Source organism: Stenella coeruleoalba (assembly GCF_951394435.1).
Source record: "Stenella coeruleoalba genome assembly, chromosome: 3".
Lineage (NCBI taxonomy): Eukaryota > Metazoa > Chordata > Mammalia > Artiodactyla > Delphinidae > Stenella > Stenella coeruleoalba.
The window spans coordinates 32,123,303-32,142,825 of NC_137148.1; the positions used below are offsets into that span (position 1 = coordinate 32,123,303).

Below are 19,523 nucleotides of genomic sequence, written 5' to 3' on the forward strand. Positions count from 1 at the left end.
AAATGTATTTGAACTGCAAGAAATGTTTCTGAGAAAAATGTCCACTCAGTTGGAAACTGGAAAATCACCAGTAACAACTAAAAAACACTTTGCAATGAAACACAGCATATTAGTCATAATCATCTGCCTATTTTCCAGGGACAGTAAGAGACATTAGGGCTATGCTTTCAATGGCGGCTAAATTGTGCTGTCATATTGTTTACAGAATTATAGAAGGGGGTCTTATTAATCAGTCTTAAATGAAAATATCCCTTTTGAATTAGAATTATCCCAAGTAGAGACTAAATTTTCTATATGTAAGTAATTCACATATATCAGGAATAAGAAATCAGAGAAGGGCTTCCCTGGTGGCGCAGTGCTTGAGAATCTGCCTGCCAATGCAGGGCACACGGGTTCGAGCCCTGGTCTGGGAAGATCACACATGCTGCAGAGCAACTAGGGCCGTGAGCCACAACTACTGAGCCTGCGCGTCTGGAGCCTGTGCTCCGCAACAACAGAGGCCGCGATAGTGAGAGGCCCGTGCACCGCGATGAAGCGTGGCCCCCGTTTGCCGCAACTAGAGAAAGTCCTCGCACAGAAATGAAGACCCAACACAGCCAAAAATAAATAAATAAAGATTTAATTTAAAGAAATCAGAGAAGACATTGATAAGATTTTAAATTTTCGATTATCAAAGACACATTATGCTTTCACTTTTAATCACCAGTTCATCTTAAGTTTCAAAATATTAGGAATAAGAATAAATTATTTTAATAAAAAATTTTTGTACTGACTGACTCACTACCTTACTAATCTACTGATTTAAATAAACAAACCCTACAAATCAAACCCTTTAACTCTTTTTTTTTTTAACATCTTTATTGGAGTATAATTGCTTTACAATGGTGTGTTAGTTTCTGCTTTATAACAAAGTGAATCAGCTATACATATACATACATCCCCATATCTACTCCCTCTTGCGTCTCCCTCCCACCCTCCCTTTCCCATGCCTCTAGGTGGTCAGAGAGCACCAAGCTGATCTCCCTGTGCTATGAGGCTGCTTCCCACTAGCTATCTATTTTACATTTGGTAGTGTATATATGCCCATGCCACCCTCTCACTTCGTCCCAGCCTACCCCTCCCCCACCGTGTCCTCAAGTCCATTCTCTAGTAGGTCTCCGTCTTTATTCCCGTCTTGCCCCTAGGTTCTTCATGACCATTTCTGTTTGTTTTTTAGATTCCATATATATGTTAACATACGGTATTTGTTTTTCTCTTTCTGACTTACTTCACTCTATGACAGACTCTAGGTCCATCCACCTCACTACAAATAACTCAATTTCATTTCTTTTTATGGCTCAGTAATATTCCATTGTATATATGTGCCATATCTTCCTTATCCATTCACCTGTTGATGGACACTTAGTTTGCTTCCATGACCTGGCTATTGTAAACAGAGCTGCAATGAACATTGTGGTACATGATTCTTTCTGAATTATTGTTTTCTCAGGGTATATGCCCAGTAGTGGGATTGCTGGGTCATATGGTAGTTCTATTTTTAGTTTTTTAAGGAACCTCCATACTGTTCCCCATAGTGGCTTTATCAATTTACATTCCCACCAACAGTGCAAGAAGATTCCCTTTTCTCCACACCCTCTCCAGCATTTACTGTTTGTAGATTTTTTGATGATGGCCATTCTGACTGGTGTGAGATGATACCTCATTGTAGTTTTGATTTGCATTTCTCTAATGATTAATGATGTTGAACATCCTTTCACGTGTTCATTGGCAATCTGTATATCTTCTTTGGAGAAATGTCTATTTAGGTCTTCTGCCCATTTTTGGATTGGGTTGTTTGTTTTTTTGATATTGAGCTGAAACCCTTTAACTCAACTCTGGGAAAGAGATAGGCAGAAATAGCAAGAAGAACGCTGAATTGGTAAATTTAAACAATGGGAATCTCATCCTGCCTCAACTACTGACTGAATTACTAATTAACCTTCAATCATTAGGTAGCAATTTCTTCAATTCTATCTTATAACAATGCCTGCCCTACCACATAGGTTTGTTAATATTAAGAATAATTACTGTTGATGCTTAGAAATCATTAAAGACCTTCAAAATGTGAGAATTAGCATCCTAACAGTCACTTAAAATGCTAAATTATTAGACATCACATATTTCACTGGAGTTCAGTCACTCCCCACCCCATGTGTTTTTATGACTATCAGTCACAATACCTAGCTTAATGTCACTAAATAGGACCAGAGTTCATGTAGAAGTTGTAAGAGAGGGCTACCCTCTCCTTTTATGACTGAAAGCTATAAATATGATGTATCTTAGTCATATGGAAAGTGTTTGAGGATGAAGCTAACCTAAAAGAAAAGAGCTGAGAAATGGAGAGACAGAATGCAATTAACATTTTTTCAACCTCTAGGTCATTCTGCCTGAAATTAAGACCTGACATGTGGTCTTCCTCATCATGAGAGTAAATAACTTCCTTTTATGGATACTTTAGCTCAGTTGAATTAGGTTTGTTACATTTGTTACTTATAAACCAACTTAAGTATTCAATATCATAAGAAGTCCGCAATTATTTTATGAGCGTAACTATTAAATTTAATTTTTTTAATATAAACAAAACAAATACTGTTACATAATATCTTATTTTTAAATGGGGTATGGGGCTTCCCTGGAAGTCCAGTGGTTAAGACTCCGCGCTTCCACTGAAGGGAGCACTGGTTCAGTACCTGGTTGCGGAACTAAGATCCTGCATGACGCATTGCATGGCCAAAAAATAATATGAATGAATAAATGAATGAGGTAAAGGTTTTGATAACATGTCACTGGTATATTTTGCCTATCAGAATCCATGTGCAACATCAATCTATTTGTTATCATTAATGCACAGAATTTTCTTACAAATATTAAAATAATCAAAGGGGGCTATCAACAATATTATATTCTGACAAAGTTAAAATATAAGTCTAAACCGTCTCTAGGTAATAGAAATGTCTGAGCTGCTTATTAAAATTATTAACTTTAAAAAATATATAATGATCAGTTAAAACTGGGCAGTTAAATGCTATTCCCATGTTACTTTTATGGCTCTGAAGGTTAACTGAACAGTTCTCCTCAATGAGCAACAGAAAGAATAATCCAAACTTCAAAAAATCTTATCACAAATTAGAATTCCACAGCATAGTCTTTTCAGAAGGCAATTTATAAGTAGGTTTTAAAATATAAAGTACAAATGTTCTTGGCTAAATAATTACACTTTTAAAATTCTATTCTACACAAGACAGTACACAAGAGTGTTACGAATGCATTAATTTAAAATGCAAAAAGGAGGGAAAACTTCTATTTTCTAATGATGGAATGATTAAATAAATTACGGTATATGTATTACGCATATGTATGTATACTTTGATGCACATACATATACATACATATGGATGGATATGCACACACACATACATCTATCAATACACATAAGCAGCTACTAAAAAGTAGATCTACATTTATAGAAAATAAAGGACTCTATGATATATTGGAAAGTGGAAAAGACACAAACTACAAATCAATAAATCTCAAGATCTCATTGAAAAAAACCTTTATGTATACATATAATAAATGGTAAATAAACTGAGCATTATATTAGACACTTCGTTTTGTTTAGCTTATTTAATTCTCACAACTCACTGAAATACACACACACACACACACACACACACACACACACACATTTATAATTATACCAGAGAAGAATAAATACTTTCTAGTGGTTACCTGTGAGAAACGGTATTTTTGTCAGGGTAAGGAGGTGGATGGGAAGGAGATGTGAAAGAGGAATTTCACTTTTTACCATATATTGTTTAGTACCATTTAAATTTTTATATTTAACTTATATAATTTTGAAGTTTTTAAAAACAGAACAAAATAAAGATTCCTCTGGAGCTTTTAATATATGAGAAATATAGGAAAAGAGAACATTAAAATGTAAAAGAGCTAAAATATTTTCATCTTTAAAAACAGGTCTTTAGATTATGAGCATGTTGTCAGTTTTAAAAATAGAATACTAAGACTATATTCATCAGCAGCCTGTTATACACATTACTTTATCTAGTGAAATGATGTCAGAAGGCAAGCATGGGTGTGTGACATTCACATGGTTCTAGGATCACAACACTAGCACCCTCTCTTCATACCTTAAAAGGAGGTTTAATTCTGTAGATAAAGGCCACCCTCTACAACATTTTAGCCCCACTGATCTACTAAATTAACTTAATACTAGTTTGTTTTGTTACTTAATAACAAAACAAATGCTAGTACAACAAAAACTCTTATTTAAACTGCAAAATCATCCCAATGTAATACAATACCTTTAATTAAACACTTGATATGTGCCAGGATTTGGGGAAGAGAGGGATATAAGAGTAAAAAATTAAATACTACATATTTCTTGTATTTAATAAACTCAGTTTAATAAGATAGTCACACACAATAAATAATAATAACAAAAGAGCAGATAAAATTTAGTAGACACACATATAACCTATTATAGGAACAGTGAAGGGTGACCAACTAACTCCTGTCTAACCAGTCTCCTGGAATCATAATCCTGTTTCTTATTTTCTTATTCTATAGAGCTATTCTTAGAGATTTCTAAGAATTTATAAATTTTACTCTGTAAATTAACGAACTTACAGATTTTAAAAGAATACCAGCTCTGTAAATATTTATTAGCGTAGCTCGCTAACAAAATGGAATTCAAAGACACATTATATTATGATTAAATTCAATAAGCATTTATTTTGTGCTAGGTGTTTGGAGAAATTTTATAATAAAACCTACAGACCTTTATTTATCACCTAGGGGATGACTCTGTCCCCTAGGAAACATTCGGCAATGCTTTGAGACATTTCTGCTTGTGACAACTAGTGGAGGTGCGCTACTGGTATCTAGTGGGTAGAGGCCAGGGATGCAGCTAAACACACTACAATGAACAAGACAGCTTCCCAAAACAAATAATTATCTGGCCCAATATGTCAATGTTGCTCATGTTGAAAAACCCTGTTACAGTAACAGCTTACCAACCTGCAACTCAAGCTATTAAGCAGACTCACCTTTTTAGAGTCAACAAAAATTCCTGAAAAGTGGCAAAAAATGCAAAAGAAAACAAAAAACAAACCCTAGATTGTAAGGCATTACCTGTTATGGAGTATATATTATGTACCGGCACTGTACTGACACCTTGCTTCTAATTGCAGCAAAATTATCTCTGAGTAAAGAAATCTGCCCAAGACTGCCTTGTTAGGGTCAGACCTGGGCTGTAAGACCCCATTTACTTGATCTGAAGTTCACGCTTTCCTCACTGTATCACCAGGCAGCCAAGTGAGTTTTTATCAAGTCTCATGTTCATGGATTTTACTAATTAAACAGCCCCTCACACCCTGACCCAAGGTTTAGTCCCTCATATTGTAGAAAAATTCCAGTATGTTTATCTGATTTTTAAATCCATAAATAATTTAAAACAGCATATAAAGAGGGCTGCTACAAGCCCTTTTCAGAGAGAAATATGAAAACTGTAAACAAAGGATATGGCAAAACAAAAAAAAGGGGAGGACGAGAGGGAAGGAGAAACCGGAGAAGAGACTGGGAGAACACAAATCAAGGAGAGACCAAGTGGAGGGAACAACTTAGTGAAATACTATGGGAAAAACTCAGAAAACAAAGAAATGGAGGAGGGAAAAAGGGAGAGAAGGCAACTGACCTTAACCCTAGAGAAACTGGGATCTAGATAGAAATAAATGGAGAATAGACAAGGGAAAAAGAAAGGTGTCCAACAGATTCCTAGAAATAGATGTTTAAACCACTCCCATTCCAAAAAGTTCTGTATGTACAATGTCCGTTATGGTTAGTAGCTACTAGCCACACACAGGTGGCTGTGAACATGGAAATATGGCTAGCCTGAATTGAGATGTGCTATAAGCATAACATACACACTTGATTTCAAAGATTTAGCATGAAAAAATATTAAATATCTCATTAATATTTTATACTTACATAAAATGATAATAATGTGGATATACTGGACTAAAGAAAATATATATTAAAATAACTTCACTTTTACTTTTTTTTAGTGTGGCTACTAGAAATTTAAAATTACATATGTGGCTCACATATATGTCTACTGCATAGTGCTACTGTAGATTTTTAAGATGGCTTTAGTACCCATTCTGGTGCCAAAGTGGAATAACAGAAATCATTGCCATTCTTACATTCATTCCCAACTTTCAGAATCCCAGTTGTCAAGAGATTCGGAACTACATATCTAGATGTCAACCTGATTGTGACAGGACCCATGAGTTCAAACAGGACAAAAACCTCTACTAATTGTTTTTAACAGTTAAATCTAGGCAAGTGGTAAGACGTATTATTATTAGGGTTGGGTGAAGAATGATGACATAAAACTGGGAAATTTAATAGAGGGAGTGAAACCAGGAGATGCCATTTGCAACTGTGGAACAACTCTAGGTCTTAAAAACTTGCTATTATCTGACTAGCACACTGAAGAAATGTATTTGAAGACTTTCATTACATTGATAAAAATGAAAATATACACAGGGTTATTTTTTTAAACATCTTTATTGGAGTATAATTGCTTTACAATGGTGTGTTAGCTTCTGCTTTATAACAAAGTGAATCAGTTATACATACACATGTGTTCCCATATCTCTTCCCTCTTGCGTCTCCCTCCCTCCCACCCTCCCTATCCCACCTGTGGTCACAAAGCACCGAGCTGATCTCCCTGTGCTATGCGGCTACTTCCCGCTAGCTATCTATTTTACGTTTGGTAGTGTATATATGTCCATGGCACTCTCTCGCTTTGTCACAGCTTCCCCTTCCCCCTCCCCGTATCCTCAAGTCCACTCTCTAGTAGGTCTGCGTCACAGGGATATTTTTGAAAACCCCTTCACAAGCACTCATTCAGTGTTTTTGAAAGTTGTTTTTAAAAAAATCACTTTGTCATCCCTCATACAAAATAAGTTTCTCATCTGTTATATAAAAATAAAATGCCAGAATATTTCAAAGTTTCACTAAGAAAAAATAAATGCATATCTATGTTTCCCTAACTATGAAAAGAAAAAAAAACTAATCTATTTTGTAAATATTTATCAGACAACACCATACTGAAAAAAACAACTTGGTTACATAGTGACAATATTCTTATCCCCTTCTATTTCTATGAAATAAAATCAAATCCAAGCCACAGTCTAACTACCAGGTAGAAGAGAATTAAACATTTTGGAAGGATTAAAACAGTGCCGCTCAAACTTTAATGTACACCCAAATTCACCTGAGATATTCATTAAAATGTAGATTCTCACTCAGTAGGTCTTGGGGGTGGGGGTCAAAAACTGTACATATCAAACAAGCTCCAAGGTGACACCAATGCTGCTGGTATATGGATCACACTTTGAGTAGTAAGGGGTTATAACAAACAATTATTCCTACATTTAAAATGTACAACAGGGAACTATACTCAGTATTTTGTAATAGCCTATAAGGGAAAAGAATCTGAAAAAGAATACATATATATGTGTATGCATATATATGTAATCTGAACCACTGTGCTGCACACCTGAAACATGACATTATAAATCAACTCTACTTCAACAAAAATTTAAAAATAAAATAAAATGTATAACAGTTTATATTTAGTAAACTAAAAAGGGAAAAAAATTTTCCCAAAGAAAGCATTTTGCTCTCTATTTATGGCATCACCTCAAATAACGGCATTTTAGTGTTTCCAAGAGTTGGCTGTCCAGCATTACCAGGCTCAAAAGCACACCAATCCATCTATCAAACTTGGGAATTCTTGGCTGCTAACAGAGATCAAGTCAATATTTATCTGGGACAAGGGCCCCTACATTTATCTTGAGCTCTAATTGAGATCCAGATAATGGGAATAGAGTATTAGGGAAAGAGAGAGGAAGTTGTAATACTTCTCTGGAAATTATTACATCTATGAAAAGCAACACACACGTACTTATGTACAAACATATTTATCCTATAGTATCACATAAAAATGAATATAAAAAGGCAAAAGAAATACATCATTCTGTGAATAATAGTGGAGATTGAATTATGGACTTCTCAGTGTTTTTTTTACTTTATTCGCTTCTGAACCTACCAAATTTTTTACAACAAGTATATAATGCTTCCCATTATTCAAATATACTTTTAAATTTAAAAACATATGACAAAAATCCATGAGAAGCAGCAGAGGAAAGCACTAATACTGAAGGAATACTCAAGAATTTCTTGTTAATGGTGGTTAAGAAGCATCTAAAAAGTACAATAAGGAAAAAAGAATTTAAGATGGTAATACAAAGAATGAAGTTACTTACCTTAGTAAAGTTATTCAGATGGCCTAGCTTTCTCATATTTGATACTCCTTGCAATTTGGCCACATTTTGGAGAATCTCCCTTAAGTTATCAGAAGGTTCTAGAACAGACAAAAGAAATTTAACATAATTTTAAAAGAGTATTTTCTTAACCAAACACACAAACCGTGTAGTATTAAAACTTCGCAACTTTGGCTCTTGGCTTCTTTAAAGTCTTACACTCTCTCTGAAATCTATCTACTTAGGAGACTTCAAAGTCCATGTGGATGACTCACATGTGGATGACTCTACTCCACTTATACCTATGGTGCAACTCTGTGTATCATCACCTGGAATTATTCAACCACTCATTCTTAAATTTCAACCCCAACCCCAAGCACAACTTTCACTTCTGGCCACAATGTACTGACACAATAGTAACAGGCACCAAAAATACTGTCCTATTTGAATCAACCAAAAAACTGAACAAAACATATAAAATGATAGTTCAAGACACTGGACATCAAGAAGTAAAGAAAAATAATCCCTGAGAAATGAGAAATAAACAAGCATGCTCTACAACTGCCCCAGCTTACTGTCTTTAGAGAGTTTCCAGGCCTTGGTGCTGAGAGGAGAAACCCAAACTGTCTGAGTTGAAGAGACAGAGCTCAGAGTCCCAGTAGACCAAAAAGTCTCTTAGAGAAGAGAGCACTGCACAGAGAGAGAACACTGGACATCTGCAAAGGGATCCCTTATGTAGTCAATATAGCAATGATTGGTGCATGTTTGTGAGGAAATTACCACTCGAAAGAATTAAAGAGATGAGTACCTTGTGTTCACACACGGCAGAACAAGCAGTGCTTGTTCCTAATGTCCATATTGAAAACCTTCATAGTGCATGGGGCATTGGTTACAGTATTCAGAAAAGTCTTGGCTTAGTGGTGGGGAACAATCAGATATAGACTAAACATTTCTTTGATCCCACCTAACAAATCTCCAAAGCAAGACTTGAAAGAATTAAACTGTTTCCAAGTGACTAAAATGTGTCTCAGACCAAAGCTCAAGAAGTATCATAAGAACAGAAAAAATAGGGAACACCTAATGAAGCAAAATTTACAATGATAAGCATCCAAATATCATCAGACATACAAAGAAGCAAAGTCATACTATGACTCATAGTAAGCAGAAAAATTAATCAACTGAAAATGACCCAAAACTGAACTGTTAGAATCAGCAGAAAAGGACATTAAAACAGTTTTTATAACTGTATTCTATATGTTCAAAAACTTAGGGAGAGGCATGAAAAGTAAAAAAGCACTCAAATTGAATTTCTGGAGATGAAAACTACAATGTCTCAGATGTAAATATACTGGATGGGAATAAAAGCATAACAGCTTTTACAGAAAGTAAGAATTGTGAATTTGAAGACAAAGCAATAAAAACTAACCAAAATGTAACAGAAAGGGAACAAAAAATAAATGAAAAGACTATCAGTGAACTATGGAGCTTCAAGCAGCCTAACACAATTACAATATGTGTAACTGGAGTCCTCAAAGGAAAAAATTAGGCGATAGAAGAATTGAGGAAATAATAGATGAAAACTTTCCAAATTTGATCAAAATAAGCCAATAAATCCAAGAAGCTCAATCAACCCCAAGCACAAGAAACAGGACCAAAACTAGACCAAGGCACATCATAATCAAATTGCTCAAAACCACTGGTAGAGAAAAGTCTTAAAAGCCACCAGATAAAAAACAGAGGAATAAGAAGAATGACAAATTTCTCGTGGAAAACAGGCAAATGAGAAGACAGTGAAGCAACATCTTTAAAATACTGAAAGAGGGACTTCCCTGGTGGTCTAGTGGTTAAGAATCCGCCTTCCAATGCAGGGGACATGCGTTCGATCCCTGGTCCCTGGGTTCCCTGGGGAACTAAGATGCCACAGGGCAACTAAGCCTGCACACTCTAGAGCCCATGCACCACAAGTAGAGAGCCCTGTGCACCGCAACTAGATAGAAGACCATGCACCGCAACGAAGAGCCCGCACACCACAACTAGAGAGCCCACAGACTCTACAGCCCGCACACCACAACTACAGGGAAGCCTGAAGCCTGCATGCGATGAAGATCCCACGTGCCGCAACTAAGACTCCACTCAGCAGGTATAAATAAATAATTTTTTAAAAAAAAGGCTCATCTATATAACAGGGCACTATGCAGTGATTAATGACCTGTGTGAGATTATTTCAAAAAAAAAATACTGAAAGAAAAAAAAAAAAGCTTTTAAAATGTAAAAACCATTCTTAGCTCACTTGTTTTACAAAAACAGGCCAAAGCCAGAAATTGCCCTGCGGTTGGTAGTCTGCCAACCCCTGGAATAGAGTGTCAATATTCCTGAAGCTATTTTTCTATTAATATATTCAGCATCCTATTTGCTTTAAACAAAAGCACAATCTAAAGAAGAAAAAAAACCTGTTACATTACGGGTATTTTAGTTTAAGAACCATTATGCCTTCCTTTGAGATATTTAGATGTTAACACAGAACTAAGATGCTATTTGTTTTGAATCAGTCTTTTCCTCAGCAAATGAAACTGGTCACATTGTTCTATAAATTTACCTTGCATCTGCCTACATTCCGCCATTCTATTATACTCAGTGTAAGCCATGACAACCATAAATTGGTTAGTGTCAAACCACTAAGCATATTACATAACCCAGTTATTTCCAATCACTTTGAAATGACTACATACTCAGATCATTCATTTGATTTCTGAGCATTTCCTACAAATTTCGCATTTTTTTTTAAACTCCAATGAAATTCTACCTACTTTTAAATGGTTTAGCGTATGACTTTAAAATTAGTGACTCTTTTAGGTTGTCTTAAATATGGAATGAAAACAGCTCACCATTGGGTGGGATCAGAGCTCATTAAAAAAACTGCAAGGGACCATGAATAGATCACTGCTAGTACTCAGTAATATCTTTTTGTTATAAATGGTATCTGTTTGGAGACATTGAAGAAGAAAAATTATGAGTAAGCCAATGATTTTTAAATGATTTAACTATACTTGGGAACTTAATACAATTTTTACAACAACCCTTACAGTAATTCAGAACCTACAGTAGTTTGCAAAACCAGAGTTAAGGATCTTTAAAGCCAGTGTGAAATCCACCTAATGGAAATATATAACCTAACCATTTTACATCAATTTATCATTAAATTGTCAGGCATCAAACAGTTTCGCTAACGTGAGGACACAGTTACTACTATGCAATGTGATAGGACTCATAGTTAAGATGATTAGTCTGAAGATATATTCTTCACAAAGGCTTGCATATTTCTAATTATTGCCTATTTTCTAAGTACAAACTGATTGCAGACATTTTTGAAAAGCCACAATTTTGTGACAAAAATAAAATCTCGAGTCTGAGTTCATTCGTTCAGAAACATTAATTGAACACCTATATGGTCAGGTACTGTTTTAAGTACTGGGAAAATACATCAATGAGCAAGACGGATCGTTCCTTACTGGACCTTACATACAAATGGAAGAAAACTGATAAACAACAACAACAAAAACCCCTATGCACACAATATGAAAATTGACAGATGGTGAGAAGCCCATATTGGGTCAAATCTTTGCCTGATGAATAATGACATATAATGAACCTAACATACAATGCAGGTGGTGTTGTCAATCCAAATCAAAATGAATCAGCCTTTCTTCTTTGCCCTCTTTACCCCTTTCTCTTTTATATAATTAATTACCAGGAACACCCAACTAGAATTGTAATACGGAAGAATTTCAAAGTTTCTTCATAATATATTTCCTGAAAGACAGACATGTTTCCTCCCAGAAACTATGTTACTTCCTAGACCAATTCAAAAATAGTATTCAGGGCCATTTTAGACATGAAATACTATGTAATGCTCATGTGCTACAATGTTCCTATGAGGAACTCTAACTTGAAATATTAGGGTAAAGTTCCCCTGGTAATGAAATAAGAAGTCCCTGGTTTCTTCCTTACATGCTAGATTAGGAGTATACAAACTTTTTAATTAAAAAAGGCCCAGACAGTAAGTATTTTATGCCATAAACTCTCTTCTTCTGTTGTAACCTCAACTCTGTTGTAACCAAGAAAGCAATAGTAGAAAATACATAAGTAAATGAATGTGGCTATGTTTCAGTAAAACAGACCTGGCCTCATGAGCTGTAGATTGCCAGCTCCTATGCTAGACAGTCAGAACTTAAACTATATGAGCAAGCTGAGATCAGTGTGCTTTTTATTGACTGGGGGCGGGGACGGGGAGAGACTTTGGGGACAGGGGAGAGACTTTAAGGAGAGGTTTACCTCTCTTTATTTCTTCCTATTCTCACTTAATGTTTCCAGTTCAGCCTCTCCAAAACTGTGCTATGTGAGAAGTATTGATATAAAGCACAAATGAGATAATCCACTAGGATTTCTCTGAAGCCCAGTAGTTTAGCCCAGAGCTGCATTAAGGGAAAAAAGCGGGGGTGGGCGGGGGGGTGGCCGGGGATGTGGCTAGGAAAAAGAGAAAAAAAAGTTGTGGCTAGCTGGCTATGATGGCCAACCATTCAAATGCAAGGAAGCAAAACACAAAAGAACTGCTAAAATTACAGTTGCTCTTTTCCTCTTATTGTGTAACTTGTAAGTCCTATGAGTGTTCCCAATGACTCTTTCTGGAGGTAATGGAATAACTATAGCCAATATCCAGCAATTTAATATTATATAAGCACATACACGTATATATAGATACATATATACATACAGAAAACCACCAAGAGAAAACTACAGTAAAGAAACCTTTCATCTATATCTCTATACATCTACAGACATATACACACATACATAAATATATTCTTTCCCCCTTTAGCTTAATTCTCCATGTATGTGCACATATGCACACGCACACACGTATATGTATATATATATGTGAGTAAACATGCATTTATTTTAAAATGTTTTCAATATGTACTGCTTTGTAACATGCTGCAATAAATCATATTAATAGCTTTACCTGTCAAAAAATATACAACATAAAATTGATTTTTAAATAAAGTTAGTTTCAAGTACACATAGTAAATTAATAACCAAAAACTACTCGCATACATCTATTTGGGAATAATAGAAAGAACTCTGAAATAAAAAAGAACTGGATTCAAATCTAGCTTAATCACCTACAAACCATGTAACCTTAGACTAAGTCACTAAACCTCACAGGCATCCATTTTCTCATACCTATAGTGAATATACTAATTACCTAACCTAGAAGGCATTGTTACAAGGTGTGAGGTGCAACTTAGCACAGTGCCTAGCCCAGAACAGATATTCAATAAATAGTAGCAACTATAATTAAAATTAGTTATTATTCGCTTAGCAAAAACAATTTTTATGGATCAATCATGTGAAAGTTATGTGGCTAGCCCAGGCAAATGCTTAATTCACATATTAGTGTGTCTAAATTAATGAATTTTGGTTACATTTTAGTGCATTACTTTTATTTTTTTAATAAATTTATTTTATTTATTTATTTTTGGCTGCATTGGGTCTGTTGCTGTGCGTGGGCTTTCTCTAGTTGCAGCACGCAGGGGCTACTCTTGGTTGCGGTGAGCAGGCTTCTCATTGCGGTGGCTTCTCGTTGTGTAGCGCAGGCTCTAGGCGTGCGGGCTTCAGTAGTTGTGGCTTGTGGGCTCTAGAGTGCAGGCTCAGTAGTTCGGGCGCACGGGCTTAGTTGCTCCGCGGCATGTGGGATCTTCCCAGACCAGGGATTGAACCCGTGTCCCCTGCATTGGCAGGCGGATTCTTAACCACTGTGCCACCAGGGAAGTCCCGTGCATTACTTTTATGATCCAAGATCTGCTCATTTTTGAAGTAAAACTTTTATTGTCTTATTTGCCTTCTTGAAAATGTCAGAGGAATTAGGAGTGGGAGCACAGTTGAGCAATATTTTCTGCGATTTATTTGTGAATATACATGAACAAATGCTAGTAAGCAACAAGCTAGAAAAGTTGGGTGCATAAGAATTTAATAAAATTAAACATGACTACATAAATTGGATATGTATTTAATTATATATTTAATATTATCTATGATTACTGTGAGCAGACATAAAGGATTAAAAGTATATGGCAGGGCTTCCCTGGTGGCGCAGTGGTTGAGAGTCTGCCTGCCGACGCAGGGGACAACGGGTTCATGCCCCAGTCCGGGAAGATCCCACATGCCGCGGAGCGGCTGGGCCTGTGAGTAATGGCCGCTGAGCCTGTACATCCGCAGCCTGTGCTCCGCAACGGGAGAGGCCACAACAGTGAGAGGCCCGCGTACTGCAAAAAAAAAAAAAAAAAGTATATGGCATAACTATAGTTGGTATTACCTCTGTAAAAGCCAGCAGCAAATCTGTCTCCTCTACCAGCAAGGACACTGGGAGTACACCTTCTCACCATTACCCACAGGTCCAAAAGTTGAGGAAGCACCGCTTCAAACTCTCTAACATTTCCTGAAATTCTAACAATTATTAATATCAAAGAGTTATATAATTTAGTAGGGAAAGGATCTATCCCAATGATAGCATCCTGGAAAAAGGGCCTTCCTTTTATCTATAATGCAGAGGAACTCAAAACTTCCTAAGAGAGCCTATTCTATTCCATCTTTGATAGAGGAGTCGAATATTGTCTCTTATACTGATGCCAAACTCTGTCCCTTTGTAATTTTCATTGATTTGCTCTGGATTAACAATCTGGAATGCAAAACAAGTATTATCTACCCTCACATACTGAAAATAATAATTTTTCCTCTCAAGCAACTGTAGCAGATAACCTTTTTAATCTTTGGTATATTTTAAATATAAATACTGTAGTAGAGATAGGCAAGGAAAACCTATCAATTACTACTGCAAGTAAATCAGTTTAGTTATAACTTTTTTGTGTGTGTGGTACGCGGGCCTCTCACTATTGTGGCCTCTCCCGTTGCCGAGCACAGGCTCCGGACGTGCGGGCTCAGCGGCCACGGCTCACGGGCCGAGCCGCTCCACGGTATGTGGGATCCTCCCGGACCGGGGCACGAACCCACGTTCCCTGCATCGGCAGGTGGACTCTCAACCACTGCGCCACCAGGGAAGCCCTTCTAACTTTCTTAAATGTTAGGTTTATTATACTAAAAATTGAACACTTTCGTAGGGCTACTTTAGAAGAATGATGGACATGAAGCACCTCTTGAGAGTGAATGATGCGTACAGAGGCAAGACTACACAGACAGCAAGATGGCACTAGGTTTCTTCAGCCTGGCATGCCCTTTGTTTCCCTACCCAATTTGGAGGAAATCCTCACTCTTCAGAAGTCTTACTCAGATGTGTAAAGGTTTTCCTTAACCTACAAGCTCCCTTCTTTATGTTCTCATGATACATTCTTCATACCACTATTGCAGCAGTTATGACAGAACACATATCTCAACTGCCTAGGTTCTAACTTATACCTATTGTGCCAGTGTAATTATTAATACCACCTCCTTTCACTCCCCAAAGTATCCCAGGTTGTATTATAAATGACATGACCACCATAAGAGCAGACAGTTAAAATTCAACGACTGTTTGTAAAATTTTCTTACAACTAGATCTTTTCTCTATCTCCTTTTCCCAGAGGCTGGAAGAGAACAGTTTTGTTTGGGTTCCTGTTCCAGTATCCTACTCTTATCAATACAATTTTGTAAGAAGAGGTTAAGGCAGTTTCCGCTGATCTGCAACATTTTAAGATTGTCTTCCCAGTGACCCAGGGGTTCAGGTCTCTTTTGCTCCACTTCAATTTTGGATTTAAAATTACCTCATTTTATACATTCCTCTTTCTATTTTTACAAAAATATGTCTTTTTTCTATAATCCCAAAGAATTGCTCATTTTGAATGATTTCAAGGGAAGAAGATAAAAACACTAATGGGGGTGGCAGAAATGTCCTTCTTGAGGCTTCTCATTTGACTGGATAAATTAAACAAGTGACATCTACCAGTTCACTGATGTGATCATTTAAAAGTTATATGAACAAAAATCATGTCTTTAATTGCTTTATTACAAGCATGTCATTATATAACTGTAAGATACAGACCAGGTCTGACCTAGGCATAAAACATTAAAAATAAAGTCAGCTGGAAATAGCTAATAATTCACTTGAATAGAACTTCAATTAAAAGTTGTATGGGGCTTCCCTGGTGGCGCAGTGGTTGAGAGTCCGCCTGCCGATGCAGGGGACGCGGGTTCATGCCCCGGTCCGGGAAGATCCCACGTGCCGCAGAGCGGCTGGGCCCGTGAGCCATGGCCGCTGAGCCTGCGTGTCCGGAGCCTGTGCTCCGCAAAGGGAGACGCCACGGCAGTGAGAGGCCCACGTACCGCAAAAAAATAAATAAATAAAAAATAAAAGTTGTATGGATATATAATATCAATAATTAGAATACTGTCTATAATCTTTATTTCAAATCATTATTTTGAATAAATCACAAAATAAATCGATACAAATGGCTTAAAATACTTTTAAGTTTCAAATGACAGAATATTCCTCCCAATTTTCCTTAAATATTTTCTGTAAAGAATAAAATAACAATGACATTATATAGTGGGGACAGTAGAGTGGGAACACAGGTTTCCCCTCTAGATTGTAGTTAGTCATTTTATTACTTATATAACTGAAAGTACAAATGTCTCCTACAATGTATAGTTTTGATCTATCCTGGGAGTAGCTTTATATTTAGATTCCTAAGTTTTATTCAACTGTACATTTCAGGGCTCACCAGAAGCCATATACTGTGCCAACTGCTTAGGTGAGGAATATTAATAAATACAAGATACGGTCTCAGACCTGGAGATCAAAATTAAATGGGAATAGAGGTATATATAACACTTCATAGTAATACTATGGGAATAAGATAAAAGGAGGGTGTTTGATAGAGACTTCACTTAGACTGTATGACAAGTGAAGACAGGAAAACTGTCTTGTTCACACATGCATCCCCGGCCTGGAAACAATGCCAGGCACATGGTGGGTGCTCAATAAACACTGGGTAAGAAAGACTGAGCAAAAGAGTGAGACAGTTATTTGGGGATGGATTGACATGGGAACTGATTCTTGACCATAAGCAATAAGTTTTCTAGGCATATACAACAGGAAAAAGCAGAATGTACACAACAAGTAAACATGAAAAAAATATGGTATTTTCTCAAGGAATGGCAAGAAATTCAATATTCCCAAGAAAACAAGATGATAGGAAATATAGGAAAGTGGAGCTTCATTCCAATGGCCTTATAAGATATACTACGAAATTTAGACATCTTTGGGCAATGGATAATTATTAAGGAAGACATTTATGCAAGTGGATGGCATGATCAACTCTGTGTTTTAGAAAGACTGTAGGGGAGAAGAAAGTCAAGTTTAAATAGAGGTTACAAAAACCTTCCATGTAAGAAACTTCATCAGTAATGGATTAGAGCTGGAAGGAAAGGCAGGAGGAGGAATCAAGGATGAATCCAGGATTCTAGATTGGATATACTGATGTATGACACTATTTACTAATAAGTAATCCTAGAGCAAGTATAGATTTAGGGGAATTTTTTTTACCATTTGTAGTAAGCATATACACCAAAAATAACAAAAAACACCTTACATGTTATACCTTAAAATGATGAGACAAAATAATTGACTATTTGGCCTGCATCGGAAACAGACTTACAGACCAGTGGTTTTCAAACCTGTGTTTCTAAGAAATACATGAATTATAAGAAATACTGATTCCAGAATCAATATGCCTGGAAAGTGACCCACATTTGTACCATTTGTAGGAGGCACCCCAGTCATTCTTATGCACACTGAAATTTGAAAGATGCTATAAAGACTACCACAATGTCATGTAACTAGATTCTGATATCCCTTTGGATTTATCTGATCTGAACTTTTGAAGAACAGATAAGAGCTACTCTATGAAATATGCTTCTGTATCATTTTCAAATAAGAATATATTACAATGTGAAATAATATCCAGACACAAAAATAACTATTAGTACATTATATGCTACAATATACTGTGCTAATATTTTTACATGAAAAATCTGTTTTAATCTCCATACGAACCATAGAAGGTAGGTGCTATTATTATCCTCCTCATGCTAAAAAGAGTCTTAGAGACATTAATTCACTTGCCTGAAGTCACACAAATACCAGACATGGTAATAAGATTTGAACCTAACCAATCTGACTCTAGAGTCTATCTCACTCCCCAAAATGCAATCGCCCTACAGTCTACCTCATTATACTGTTCTGCCTTTCAAAGGAGAATGTACCGTCAGTGTACACACCAGTTTGCAATTATACATTTACTTGTATGATTGGTTGACATTTATCTCCCTGTAAGTCAGCTTTGGTTCACCATTATGGTGTCATCCTAATACCTAGAATGATGTCTGACACACAGTAACCACCCCCCAAAAATTTTATTGAATGTCCCAGGTCACACTGTGAATATTAAAACACAAGAATTTACAATGGAAATACTGTCTTATGATTATAATAACAATAACTGTAGAAGAGATGTATATAAAAGAGGAGCAGATAAGAAAGATCACACTGCTTTAATGTATCTATTTTTCAAATTCTGAGGACCAAAACAAATTTACTCCCCCAAAACCTAACCATAAGTAACGTCTTTCTATTGCTTTGAAAAGGAATCTCACCTTCTAAGGTAAGAACATACCTATTTAATATAATTAGCAATGTAACTGCCATGACCCATTCAAATTTGTCAAATATAAAAATTTTAAATGACAATGTCTAGAAAAGGTAGAAATTTGAGCCTGCCATTTACCTTCAGAAAATCACCTTCCTGATCTTTGTCTACACACCCCCTCCCTCCAAGCATTATATCGATATTTACATTCATACCAGCACTAGAAATCATGTCCCCAGGTTGTACTAATTAGATAAAGAACTAAAGCCTAACTATTTACCTAATAATCTTCTAATCATTCCATCATTATCTGTTTTTAAATGGTAAGTAATTTGTGAATTTTTAAAGATTTTTCTGGTAAAGATGGCTTAGATGTTTGTGGTGGAAAATGAAGAAGAGCTGCTTGTTAGGAAAAAAAATATGAAGTGCTTTCTTA

At 36.2% G+C, this 19,523-nt stretch overlaps 1 protein-coding gene across 4 annotated transcripts in view; it reads right to left on the minus strand.

The window, feature by feature from the left end:
* RICTOR (RPTOR independent companion of MTOR complex 2) overlaps positions 1–19,523 on the minus strand; it is a 127,678-nt gene that overhangs the window by 87,049 nt on the left and 21,106 nt on the right. For all 4 annotated transcript variants that reach the window (XM_079915671.1, XM_079915672.1, XM_079915670.1 and 1 more), the window contains exon 3: positions 8,394–8,491. In XM_079915671.1, the coding sequence (XP_079771797.1) occupies positions 8,394–8,491 (98 nt within the window). The remainder of the gene's footprint in view (positions 1–8,393; positions 8,492–19,523) is intronic.